This window comes from Rhineura floridana, chromosome 1, assembly GCF_030035675.1.
Source record: "Rhineura floridana isolate rRhiFlo1 chromosome 1, rRhiFlo1.hap2, whole genome shotgun sequence".
Classification (NCBI taxonomy): Eukaryota; Metazoa; Chordata; class Lepidosauria; order Squamata; family Rhineuridae; genus Rhineura; species Rhineura floridana.
The window spans coordinates 110676382-110690847 of NC_084480.1; the positions used below are offsets into that span (position 1 = coordinate 110676382).

At 40.1% G+C, this 14466-nt stretch overlaps 2 protein-coding genes across 2 annotated transcripts in view; both read left to right on the forward strand.

Annotated features, from left to right (window-relative positions):
• The window catches only part of LOC133385888 (uncharacterized), a 66172-nt gene that overhangs the window by 12684 nt on the left and 39022 nt on the right, over window positions 1-14466 (forward strand). The gene's annotated exons all lie outside the window — the stretch shown is intronic.
• Window positions 9378-11182, forward strand: LOC133376739 (uncharacterized). Its single transcript, XM_061609458.1, has 2 exons — window positions 9378-10691; window positions 10991-11182. Exons 1-2 carry the CDS (start codon window positions 9378-9380, stop codon window positions 11180-11182), a joined length of 1506 nt encoding a protein of 501 aa, XP_061465442.1.

Consider the following 14466-nt stretch of genomic DNA (forward strand, 5'->3'; position numbering starts at 1 on the left):
ATGAAAACATGCACTCTGCTAAAGCATGTGAATTAATTTAATAATAAGCATAGATGAAAACAAAATTAATTATTTAAATATGCACTTTTTATTACAAAAATAATGTCATAAGCAGAAATAACATGAAAACAGAATTAACAGATCAGTCTCAATAACACGTTTTCATAACATTTATTTTTAAATCTATATATTTAAAATACATACATTTTAAATATATATATAGAGAGAGAGGCGGCTTTTTTTAGTTCCATTTTTGTTTCTTAAAATACAAGTTTGTTCAATGTAATGATTTTGCTGTAAAATGTGCTGAAATAAAAAAATATAATATATGAAAAATACAAAATAATTACCATATAGTCACATTTTTATTAAAGTGATACACACACAAAAGATTTTTTTTAAAATAACTGTGATCATTATGGTCTCTGAGGTATATATGAAAATGCCCACCTGAATGATGCTATGAATATATTACTTAAAGAGACAGAGGTAAGAGAACTTGTGCTAATACTTGAACCATCTTTTGAGCAGATATATCTGATGGACGCACTGCGACTATATAAATGACTGCTGTGCTGTGCCTGTGTGAGATTTTTAAAAAGCAGATAAAAGGGGGAGATAGGTGAAGATCAAACCATAAATGTTAATGGCTACCATCATGACTTCATTGACACAGAATACACCTTTCTGCTGTTTAGATCAAATATGTAATTGATATAAATTTTTTATTTTTATTTTTTTTTAATTTGTATCAGGAAAAGCAATTGTAGAAAACAAGATTGATCTTCAAAGACAACAAATACGCAAACTGAAGGATAATCTGATGCACAGTTTGAGTTTAGTAGATTTGTTCCCCATACCTTGTTGCTACTAATTCTTATATATTTAGATTGGGAGGTCATTCATTATTAGCAAAGAGGTTCATTGATAGTGGAGTGGGAAGTTATATGTACACTCCACAGACTTGCATTGTAATCATTTGCTTAGATTGACCTTTTTCCTGGCATAACTTTGGCCCAGATTGGGACCCACAAGAGCACTCTGAACAGGAATTAGATGTTGCATAAGTCCATCCTCCTCAGCCCCTCCTTCTTCGGGCCTTCCATCGGCTTCCACCAGGCTGGCCTTCCCCAGTGAAGCCTGGCAGGGCCCAGCTGAGCCGGGACCCTGCTGGCTCAGCTGGGAATCCACCATATTCAGCTCCCCTCAGCCCAGCATGTATGTATTTATTTGGAAATCTAAGTATTAGTCTTCTAAAAAAAATTTTTTTTTTCACAAGAGGAAGAAAACATGGGTGATAAGGATGATGAGATGTGCATTAACAGAAATAGGTTGGGTGTGTGTTGGAAGTAGGGCTACACGCAGCCCCCCTCATCTGATTCAGAGCCCGATCCAATATTTCAGTGACTCCAATAAGACCTGGGACAATCTAGTGCCCACCTGACCCAGATCCAGGCCCCAAACTGAACTGGGGACTTTGCAATGTTTTGTTGTTGTTATGTGCCTTCAAGTCAATTACGACTTATGGCGACCCTATCAATCAGTGACCTCCAACAGCATCTGTCCTGAACCACCCTGTTCAGATCTTGTAAGTTCAGGTCTGTGGCTTCCTTTATGGAATCAATCCATCTCGTTTGGTCTTCCTCTTTTTCTACTCCCTTCTGTTTTTCCCAGCATTATGGTCTTTTCTAGTTAATCATGTCTTCTCATGCTGTGTCCAAAGTAGGATAACCTCAGGTTCATCATTTTAGCTTCTAGTGATAGTTCTGTCTAATGTGTTCTAACACCCAACTATTTGTCTTTTTCGCAGTCCATGGTATGCGCAAAGCTCTCCTCCAACACCACATTTCAAAGGAGTTGATTTTTCTCTTATCCATTTTTTTCACTGTCCAACTTTCACATCCATAGATAGAGATCAGGAATACCATGGTCTGAATGATGCTGACATTAATGTTCAGTGATACATCTTTGCATTTGAGGGCTTTTCTAGTTCTCTCATAGCTGCCTTCCCCTGTCCTAACCTTCTTCTGATTTCTTGAATATTGTCTCCAGTTTGGTGAATGACTGTGCCAAGGTATGGATAATCCTTGACAAATTCAATGTCCTCGTTGTCAACTTTAAAGTTATCTAAATCTTCTGTTGTCATTACTTTAGTCTTCTTGACATTCAGCTGTAGTCCTGCCTTTTTGCTTTCCTCTTTAGCTTTCATCAGCATTCATTTGAAATCATTACTGGTTTCTGCTAAGAGTGTGGTATCGTCTGCATATCTTAAATTACATTCACACCTCCTTCATCTTGGTCCAATCCTGCTTTTCATATCATATGATCAGCGTATAGATTAAACAAGTAGGGTGATAAAATACACCCCTGTCTCACACCCTTTCCAATGGGGAACCAATTGGTTCCTCCATATTCTGTCCTTACAGTAGCCTCTTGTCCAGAGTATAGGTTGTGTATCAGGACAAGCAGATGCTCTGGCACCCCCATTTCTTTTAAAGCATTCCATTTTCATGATCTACACAATCAAAGGCTTTGCTGTAATCTATAAAGCACAGGGTGATTTTCTTCTGAAATTCCTTGGTCTGTTCCATTATCCAACATATGTTTGTGATATGATTTCTGGTGCCTCTTCCCTTTCTAAATCCAGCTTGGACGTCTGGCATTTCTCGCTTCATATATGGTAAGAGCCTTTGTTGTAGAATCTTGAGCATTACTTTACTTGCATGGGATATTAAGGCAATAGTTTGATAATTACTGCATTCCCTGGGATCCCTTTTTTTTGGAATTGGGATGTAATTAGGGCTGAAAATTATCAAATTTCCTCTTCAGGGCATTATTTTGTTGCCTTACTGCCCTACGTTGGGCACCATCTGAAATAGTCTCCTTTTCTCCCCCCTTACTGTCCAACTGCCCCCTTCTGACAGCCCTGGATTGCTCTAGGCGGACCTGATTTGACCCAGAGTGATAAGGGGTGCCTCAATCCACTCCAGCCAAATTCTGGGTCAACCTGAATCAGTTCAGGATCTGGGTTTCAGCCAGAGTGGTTGCAGAGTCCTAGATGGAAGCATAGCCAAATAAAAAGGAGCTGCTGTTGGGACTTCATGCCTTCCATTGTATTTGATGTTGGATCTCTGTGAATTAATGCCCCCCCTCATTATTTTGCTATTATAGATGCAGCATCCAATGGAATTGGGACTAGGTTTGCCAGTTTTCTGGTTTTTACCTGGAGACTCCAGATTTTTGTGGTCCTCTCCAGGTCCCAAGGTGAGTCACCCCACTCTCTGGCCTTAGTTTTCATTTTTTTTAAGGTGGTCTGGTTCAAGAGATACATACCAAAAAGTCAGCCACCCCCTCCAACTTTTGTTATAAATGAGCTCTTAGCTGGCTGCTCTAACCCCGCCCTTTCAGGTTTATAGCCAATAAGTGAAGTCAGGGTTGTTATCGACAAGGGATTTGTTCATCTCCAGGCGATAGCTAGAACCCATTGCATGGCCAGAAAACGGTTGTATTTTCCTGCTTGTCTGAAAATCTCCTAAACTGAGTAAGTGTATAGCTTTCAGCAATAGCAAAAGTCTCTCTCTTGCGTGCAGGATAACTAAATGTCATTATAATGTGTTATGCGTTTCTAATTATAAGGGCAGTTCATTTGTCTAATTTATAGCCTGTTTTGAAAACTTTGCTTTTCTGGGAGTAAAGCTGAAATGCTAATTCCACATACCCAGAGTAAACCCCACTGAATTCAAGCAGACTTTCTTTTGAGTAGACATGGTTAGGATTGTGCTGTAAATTAATTGGACTTTCATTGTACATCTATTGTTGTACACCACCCTGATATTTTATGAAAGAGTGGTATAGAAGTGGTATAGAAGGCAGGTAGGCAGGCAGGCAGGAAGGGTACATGACCATGATCCCAAAGTCAAATATTTTGTTTTGGAACTTAAAAGAAAATTTATTGTTTGGGTATTCTAGGAAATAAACATTATTCCCACATCATAACTTGGAATTAAACAAAAAAAGTTCATTGTTTAAAAAGGCTGAACTAAGTTCCTTTTTAAAAAAAATGTGATACAGAAGCCTAAGAAAAATCTCTATAAATATAGAGAAATGTGTGGAGTAAATTACTGGGCTGGGGGTAATTGGCATGTAATGTATCCTGGCCCCACATGTCTGTGCTGGGTCTATACTGGTAAACATCCTGTCCTGCTGGCATAAATTTCTACGGCTGCCAGCAGGCAACCGAACAGGCAAAGGATACTTTCACCTCTTGGTGTAAACCCCCCAAAGGGATGTGGTGGGAAAAGGGTAGGACATAGTTTACACTACACAGAACCCTGTTCATTTAACAGCTGCTAGCCATGATGGCTATGCTGTGCCTCTGTGGGCTGAAGATGCCTGAATATATGGAAGCTGAATAGCCCTGAGTATACAATTCCTGTCTAATCCAATCCAAAAGATTAATGTGAGTTACCCATTAGACCTTTTCATACTTGTGAATTTGTGCATATACTGAACACACAGAGTTTATGGGATCATGCCTGCTGGCCCTGCCCCACACTTCTGTGCATTCAGCAGAAGATGTGAAAGGGGCTCCTACATGCATACAACTGCATGCACATACTGGCCACATCCACACCAGACATTTATTCCACTTTAAACAGGCATGGCTTATCCCAAAGAATCCTGAGAAGTGTAGTTTGTGAAGGGTGCTGAGTGTTATTAGGAGACTTCTATTCTCCTGACAGAGTTCCAGTGGCCAGAGTGGTTTAACAGTTAATCCGTCTTCCCAGAGAATTCTGGGATTTGGCGCTCGGAGGGCTCATCCAGACGACTGCAAAATGTGTGACACTCCCATTATGTGTGTTCATTATTTTTCGGTCGTCCAAATGACGTCTCACGCTGTTATGCATTTTCGCGGGTTAAATCCGCTCCTTGCAATACCGGCAAAAATGCGATTTGCTGTTTAAAATCGGGAATCATCTGCTGTGCCTTCAGGAGTTAGGATGCAATACCGCGGACTTTACAGCTGATGGGCGGTTCTTGGGCGTTTCCCCTTGCCCCTTCTCCTCATTCCAGCCAATCACGTATCTGCACTTTTGCGCATGTGCAAGAATAAGCCCGGGAAAATTGAACCAATCATCGCAATGGTGGGGTGTTGGGGGGGGTCTGCAACTACTGTGCAGATGCATTTTATTTTTTGCCAGCCTGCAAACTGGGCGGCCTCTCTGGGTGAGATCTGCAATGCACAGCAAGTGAGAAAGGGGAGATGGTCGGTTTGAGCCTGCCTCTGAAAGCCTTGTCAATTTCATTCTACTTGCTGGGGGTTTTGCTTCAAATCAGAAAAGCATACATTCGTTTAAGTGTAATATTGCAAATGCAAACAAGAAAAGGGCTTCTGGTCGGTTTCAAGCCTGCTCAGGAGAGCTTTGTCAATTTCATTCTCTGTGGGAAGGCAGGCGTGAAAGGACCAGCAGCCTTTCCTTCCCAGGTGAGAACTCCTTTACAGCCATATTGTGCTTCGTTGCAAAGGGGGAGAGGAGCATACGTAATTTTTTTGCTTACCAATTGGTTGATAGGGGGAGGTTTTAGAGGTGGAGCTTGGAAAAGCAAAAAGAATGTAGGGGTCTTACTGCTGCATGTGCATGTGCAAAAAAGCATTTTTTTTAATTGGGAAAGAGCGAACTAAAAGGCAAAGTGAGGACTATCAGATGACAAACTAAATATGGAAACCGTGGATTATCCCGCTCCGTTTGGATAAGCCCTGAGAGGAATAATGGTCTCCTAGCACTATCAGCACTCTTCACAAACCACACTTCCCAGGATTTTTGGGGGGGCAGCCGTGACTAAGTAGAATAAATGGCGGGTGTGGATGTGGCCAGTGTCTTCCACATGATGGTGAACTCTGCACGATCAGGACTCGAGATAGCATGGAGGATGGTAACAACTCACATGCATCTGTAAACGTTTCGGGGCCATTTCAGATCTTCAGCTGAATATGTAGAGAATAGCAGTGTAATCCAAACCCCCTCCTCCACTTGTTGCTTATTTTTTTGCTTGTTTATTTGGAATTATCTATCACCCTGTAATATCAACAGATCTCAGGGCTGTGTACAATCACACAAAAACACAACCACCAAAAATCTATATGCAAGTGAAGATGTGAAAGGGGTGAGTGAGTATGCATTATAGGGGTGCAGAAACAAACATAGACAGGTAGTGCTATTTTCAAGTTCAAGTATTCCCAAATCCTGACCCAGCTCCTCTGCTACATCTAAAAAATATTTGCTTTTCAGCTGTACTGGAATACGCTGCTAAACACGGGGGAAAACAATGATTGATCCCAACCTTAGCAACTACTCCATACTTGGAATAACCCATTGGAATGTCATTGTCTATCATGCCAAGTCTAGGAAGAGGGCCTTTTAAAGGGGTTTCTTTGCAAATAGGCCATGATTTGTTGACAGGGTTTTATTTCTTTGAGTAAATTTTCTCACATGCGGGATCAAACATGACACTACCATAAGACAAATTTCATTCATATTCAGGAACTACTAATTTAACACACTGCAGGATATTGATAGGGTGGTGGAATATTGTAAGCAACCTCTTTTGTGCTGGGCAGTTGTCTATCTACTCCCTTCATCATTACTGAATGTGCAAAATATTAATTCAGCCTTTTAGTGTTAGGCCAGTTTTAGCAATGCGAAGTGCACCAGGGGCATTCTAGAAACATGGATAATTCTAAACATGTTCAATAACAGCAAAACAAAAAGTACTGCGCTCCAAAGGCCTGCTTACAGATGGCTTCTTTTGCAGAGTGAATTTGGTTCCTTCCTTCATGTGCTTGGACCCAAAAGAAAATGCAGTCCTTTGGGCATTACTACAGACAAAAATCACAGCCTATTTGGAGCATCTCCTGTGATTGCCACATTGACGTGAATGAGACATGAGGAAGAGCATCTCGGTGCCTAGCAATATCTCCCACTGGGCTGCAACGGGTCTTGTGCAGGAAAGGTCCCAGGGGACTGTGTCCACCTCAAGAACTACAATCCTCCATTCATATTTGCTGAAAGGCCACTAGTGGTGGACTTTTTCTGACCTTGGAATTTATGAACTAGGGGATTGCCCAAGCTTCCTGGACGGTCTTGAAGCTTCTGGACACATCCTCAAGGATTTTATTGAAAAAATACCCAAATAAAACCTCTCACCTATAATTAACATGAAGCTGGATTTCAATAAGCATAATTGGCAGGACCTTGAACATTTTCCTAGATATCTCTGAAATATAATGTTAACATAATAAATATTGTCAACTACTTTAGCAGATTGCCACATGGTAATGGGAGTTATATTGTTGCCAGTGAAAGCTATTCTACATAAAGCTTTATTTAAACTGCCAATAAATAAATGTTTTTCCACTTAAAAAACATTTTGATTCAGTTATACACCTTTAAGAGAAGATAATTTGCTGGATGAGATATGAGCCTATCTTCTCTGTTTTAAACTGTGTTTTTGGTGTTGTATTAAGTATTGGTTAATTGATTTGATTTTAAATTGCAGCACTCCTTTGTTGTAACCCATTCTGGGACCTTATGGTGAAGGGTAAGTAAGAAATCCTATAAATAACCCATCACATCCTATTCAGTTGCAAAACATTCCATTTGGTGCCGAATTAATCCACAAGGTTACAGTCTAAAAGTACTAAGGTATCAAAGCTGCTAGACTTTCCCCCTACAGCCATGTAATATTCCTGGCTAGCTCCAAGATGACATCAGTATGTGCATTGCATGAGCTCCTTCTGGGAGAAGGGAAGGATATAAAATAAATAAATAAATAAATAAAAATAAGAGCAATTGCTCTAAATTCAACAGGAACTGTTCTGACATCTAATTTCAACAGGAGGCTCTAGCTGGTGTAGGATGCAAGTGTGACCGCTGGGATGGACAAATCAATCTGTTTTCTGAACCATGTCATTTTCATGTGTTCAATCATAAGTCGTCCTGTCCTGTATCCACATTAATCAGCCAATTTAAAAAATACACAAAAATTAACATTTAAAAATGTACTTTAAACTTATTTTTCTAAAAAAAACCTAAATGTTTTTTCTCTCAAAAGGCACATGTTATATGCATTCTGATATGCATATAACATGTGCCTTTTGAGAGAAAAAGATGGCGGCCGGGGGAAGGTACTGTTTTACGAGCTCCGTTTCCAAGTTCATAAATTTGCTTTTTAAGGGCTTCTAGCACCACGAACTTTATCAACTATAATGAATTCCAACTCCTGTCTCACTTGTGATAAATTTAAAAGCAAATTAGACTCTGGCAGAGTGCCTGTTGAAGAGTCATGTTTTGAGTGCTCTACCTACGCACATCTGTTTTGTAATCTTCTCTGGCTGAGAAATCCCCGTCTGAGCTTTCTACAAGCAAATTCTTTTCACAAACGTAAAAGCCTCTGTGTATATTAAGTTCGATTGTTTTGCGCAGTTTTCCTCATATTACAAGGAAACAGTTAAGCGCTACTAGCTTTGAGCGGTGAGCTGTCTTTTTAAGATTAGCTGTGTTCTGGACTGTTAACCCTTGGTCAGCTAAATCTTGGGAACCGTAACCACTCCATCGATGCTTCCAAGTTTTTTGAGACTCCTTTTTTCTTTTTCTCCTACATTTGTCCAAAAGTAAAACATAATCGGATGAAACTAGAGTGCCTCACTTCAAGATAAGGACTGTTACATAAAAAGTCAAACTCCAGGATACAATTAGTGGCTCATTTTAACCTAAACATAACATCTACAATCTAGGGCTGTATAGTCAATAAACCTCTTAATATTCTACAAGATGGTGCAAACAAGGAATAAGTGCTATGATATAGTTAACAAAATGGAAGAACTTTCCGGGGGTTCTAGTAAAGAAGGACTCCAATCAAAAATTACACAATTTTTTCCAATAAAAAACCTCTCAAAGCTTAAAAATAACATCAGAGTTTCCAACAATTCTGACACACCGCAAACAAATTTGTCTTGCTCCAATTTAAGCGAGGATTTCAGAGCTGGGGATGCTGTTGACAATTGGGATGATGAACAAATTCCGGTCTTCCTCTATACCCCATCCCTACAAACAGTCCCAAACGGTGGTCAGCAACTGGAATCAGAGGCAAATCTATCGCAACTTTCGATTGATCCCAATAATCCGAGTGAATTAAAAAATCACTCCATTTCAGATAGTGAGAGCTTGCTATCCTCTCACCAAAGTAGAATAGAGAGTCTTCCATCAAGCTCAGACAACAATTTAAAATTTCCTATAGAATGCCAAGGTTCTGCTTTAAATATCTCGCAAACAGACTCACTGTCAAAATTTTTTTTAAGAGCTGCAGATTCAGCAGCAATGGAGGACCTAGGTCACAAACTACTGTTAACGGGGCAGCAGTGCCTGAAACTCAAAATGGACATTGCAACTAAAGAGATTGAGAATATTAAAAACTACATTACTGAGGTAAATACATTATTAATGCTTCTGTTGGAAGAGCAATCTTCATTAAGTTTGTTAGTAAAAAACCTTAGGCCCCCACATAAAGGGGAACAACATCAAAAGGGACCAAAAGGAAAAAATCTTAAACCGATTTGCAAAAGAAAGAAACCCAAAAATACCATTAAAGGAATTTCTAGAAGAAAGAGTAAGATGAATTTTCAGAGGCTCTTTAAAATACTAGACAAGGAGGAACAACTACAGCAGTTGCTACCAAAACAGTGTGGACCTAAAGCAAAAGTGACATCTCCTGCAGACATGGAAGCTGCTCAGGATTTACAAAAAGAGGCACCTCCAGCCTGCTCTTCTGGAAATTTATCTGGAACTACCTTAAACAATCAGACCCAGAAGAGTGTTCTTCGGAAGACTTTGAGTCGGAGCTCTGGGAATGTTTCTCGGTCCAATACAGAATTAGTTTCTTGGAATTTAAAATATAACTCTGATAAACTGGCACTACTGAACCTTCCTTGGTCTAGAACTAAAGTGAGCCCCGATATTTGGAAACAAAAAATCTGCAACTTTCTTCTGTCATTGGGGCTAAGGATCATCTGGCCAGATGACATTACAAACGTGAAGTTTTTATACAATTCATCTCCAAATTCATCAGTTATTCTCACTCTCAATTCTTCGGTTATGGCGGCCCGATTGTTTGCCAAAAGAGCCTTCCTAGACAATTATGGAATTTCGGTTCAGAGATGCTTTACAAATATAGCGAAGCCTTTCCCCCTGTTTATTAGGAATGTCTCTTCAAACAACTCCTCGATTATAGAAAAGAAGAATTCTTCTCAGAGGTCAGAAAATGTCTCCTCGTGTAATAAAATCTCTACAGTAAGTAAAAAGCAATTGTCAAATATAAATCAAACTTTATCTAAAAATCCTCCTAAGTCTTCTTTGCCAAAGGAACCAAAGAAACCTGCTGCCCCTATATCGCCTTTATCGTTGAGGCAACTTGAATTTGCAAGTCCAAACTCTATAAATTCCATCGGCTCTAACTTCCTCACTATTGATGCAACTACTTTCCACTCTTCAAACTCTTCTATTGAAGCCTCAGCTCATTCCCTTGAGTCGGCAAATAGCAACTCAATTCAGGAAGAGTTTTTTGATTTTACATGTGAGGGGGAGGAAGAACTGATAAATAGTTTCCCCTCCTTCGAGGATGCTGAACAGACTGAGGTAATTAATAAGCTACAACATTTGTTAAACAAATTAAGGGCCAGAAGAACCGGTTCTAGTTATCTGGAGCCTTATGAACTGGGATCACCGCCTAAAATACAATCAATAAGTCTGAAGAACTCTGTGAGCAACATGCTTCCGAGATACTCAAATGTTTGCAGACCAAATTCATCTTGGGATACTTTAATTCAAACGGATGCCGATGAAAACTGACAATCTTCTTCTTCTCATAGTAATCTAGTATCACTTAAGCTTTTTGAGACCACACCAGAAGGCTGATCCATGTTACTCTTCTTCAGATCTGCTTATCTCTATTGTATGTGATCCATTCAGCTTTTGAGGCTGAACTTTCCTGCTGCATGGATGACCCCTGCCACCTGGTCCGAGAGTCCCAACTCTTCCTCATCTCCAGATCTCGTCAGGTTCTGGGCTTCATTACTGTACATAACAGGGGCTCCAAGTTATCCTTTGATCAGAAATCTTCCCACTGAGGCATGCCATTATTCTTACCTCTATATAATTTTATTATTTCACTCAAAAAGATCATAGCCACAGCCACAGTGTGGTGAGTACAGGCTTTCCAGAGCAAGCACATAAATACTACTTGTCATTGGCAATTTCTAAATCTCTCAAAGTAAGCAAGATCATTATAGCCAATGAAATCCTGCCTATAGTATTATTGCTAATTTCTGAAATCAGCATTTTCCATGAACATACATGAAAGATATGGGTTCACATGCATGTATGTGCTACAGATACACTAACAGAACTGGTAAGAGACATGTCTCAAATTTCATTCTAAGTTTTTTGTGAAACTTGCCCCGTACACCGCAAATGTTTATTTGATGACTCTTATGCAGCACAACGACTCTGCCTTAAGATCTTCTAGGATAAGCATTTCTATATTTTCATTTTATGTATATATGTAAGATAATACTGTCGTTTTACTTCCCCTTTGTATTTTATGCTTATAACAAGACGGGTCAATGACCGTAAAATAAACTGATTTGATTTGCATTCTGATATGGCTTTCGAGCCAAGAACTACAATGGAACATGTTTAAGAAGTGCAAAAACTAGTGGATAACCGAGTTCTGATTGGCACATTAGGTGCAGATCAGGTCATTTCTTATCACAATTCACAAAGATCTAAGCCCTTGGACAATTCAGACAAAATACTTGTTTTAGAACACGTTATAAAATACTGTTGTGCTGTATCAGAATTATATTCACCTCAGAGTTTAAGTCAGATCTCCTCCACAGTGGAATTGTTCATCACCTTGACATACGTGCCTTGAGGCAGTTAGAAAGAATGAGGTATCATACTTCTTCATGACCAACTTGTTGTCTTGCACATAAAATCATGAACTTGCTTGAACTAGAGTTCTCAAAAAAGTGGTTAGATAGATAGAAGGCAGCCTTCCTGGAAAATGGCAGGCTTGCAGGTTCTTTTTCATCACAGCTGATTTTATTTTATTTATTTCAGAATGTATAAGCTGCTTGATGTTCAAGAATAAGCAAGCCATTTACAGAAATAAAACATAAGATGTAATTCTGATCATAAAACAGTATCAAAACATAAAAACCAACAAGAACTATAAACTGCAGGAATAAAATAGGGCAATTCAGGTAGGCTTGAGAGAGAGAGAATAAAGGTTTTCAACAAACATTGAGACATCACTGGGACTTGCTTCACTTCTAGGGGAAGAGAATTTGGGAGCACTGGTGGAACAACACTAAATGCTTGTGCTCGAGTCACAGCATGCCTTACCATGCGGTGTTGGGAAATGCCTTAATCCTCTTGTTCTACTGCCCTGCATTATACTAGCAAAGAAAAAACAGGCATACTCCTGCTGCCTGTAGTTCTTTTATTTGATGAAAAGAAAAGGTCACAGCAGTATATTTGGCTTGGATCTTTCTCCAGCAAGAGTACTACTTTCTTTGAGAATAATGGCAGCTGAAAGCTCTGCAGAATAATCTTGAAGGGTTTGGGTCCTGGATTTGGTTTATCCAATACGTGTTCTGAGGCGATAGGTGCTGAATGACAAGAGATTATGCTTGGTTAGTGCTTTATTTTCTCAATATGCTGCCTAAGGGACTCTTCGTATGAGTGTCTGACTGATCATGTGCTGGATGTGCATGGTAGTTTCAGGGCATGGCAAGGACAATCAGAGATGGCTGCTAGACAGGCAAAGTAGTTTCTGAATCAAGGAGATAGGGAGCTTTGTATTATCTGTTACAATCTTCCTAAACTGAAATAGGTCTATATTTCTATTTCAGACGGGCAAGGCAGATGAACTGACATTTGTCTACCTGCCCTTCCCTTCCCCTGCCACAACTACATTGTGAATGCTTGGCTTTGGCTTTCAGCCTTCATTGCCAAGTGTTATTTTTTAAACAATTGACAGTACACACTGAACACCAAATCCGGCTTATGTGGTGATGAATGCAGATTGGTAAACATGATTAAAAAGTCACTGAGGCCTTTAGGCTACCATATCATGATTTTTCCCATAGCCAAGATGTGCCCATGTGGTCAGGTAAAGAGACATCTCCCACACTATTCTTAAGAGCCCCTACCATTCTAGAGCAGATTTCAGGGGTGGGGGCTGCAGGGGGAGGGGAAATTGCCCAAACCCACTTTTCTTGCATGAATGGGAGTCTCTACTGGATCAAGAGCCTCTCATTGCTGCCCTGGGCTCCTACTGGGAGGAAGGGATGATATAAATCTAATAAAATAAATAAATACATAATTAGTGGAGAGACACCAACTAGATACAAACCTATGGATTTATTTTTCAATTAGATGTGTTCCTTGCCTATTCAACAACATGCAAAGCAGCCACTTTGCCTTCACTGTGACCACATATGCTTTCAGGGTACATATAAGGATTTACAAAAAGTACTATAACTTTGCTAAATATGATTATATCTAATTGCAAATTACCATTTTTGCAGTGCCCCCCAGATGTTGGACTGTGTCCCATCATCTTTTACCATTAGCCATGATAACTGGGCCTGATGGGAGTTGCGGTCCAAAACATCTGGAGGGGACCTGGTTGGGGAATGCTGATGCATGCTAACTCAGCCTTTCCCAACCAGTGTGCCTCCAGATGTTGTTGGACCCAATTCCCATCTTTCCTGACCATTGGCAATGCTGGCTGCGGCCGATGGGAGTTGTGGTCCAACAGCATCTGGAGGCACACTGGTTGGGAAAGGCTGTAACTATACATTGCACAGAAATGTTAAACAGTTTTGTGAATTCTCCTCTAAACCATAGGATATGAGTAGAATTTATCTTCAATAGTTGCACCAACATGGCCCTCCACCTGGGCCATAGGAAACTTATACTAAGTCAGACCATTGGTCCATCTAGCTCAGTTTTATCTATACTGTCTGGCAGTGGCTCTCTAGGGTTTCTGATGTGAGTCTTTCCCAGCCCTGCCAGTATCAGGGATTGAACCTGGAACCTTGTGCATGCACAGCATGTGCTCTACCACTCAGCTGCAACTTTTCCCTGAACTATGGCCATATCAATCATACCCTTACTACAGATCCAGAACTGGCCCAGACCCCATAGTTAACAGGTGGGTGGGCCACCTACCTGTCAAACACCTGATCTCATTGTTAGCATGTGTGTTTGGCCTCTCCGAATTGTTATCATGGGCCCTTCCACTCTCAGTGCCTAGTTCTCCCCCTCCCCAATTTGACAGATCATAAACATGTTCCCCCTCATTCCCATGTGTGCATGTGAACCTTATACTCCTAGTTCACCC

Bases quoted from the DNA above. Each gene is read 5' to 3' on its own strand.
- LOC133376739 (XM_061609458.1), top strand. From the start codon at position 9,378: ATGGAGGACCTAGGTCACAAACTACTGTTAACGGGGCAGCAGTGCCTG. The intron at 10,692-10,990 runs GTAATTAATAAG...ACTCTTCTTCAG, and splicing joins AGGATGCTGAACAGACTGAG to ATCTGCTTATCTCTATTGTA.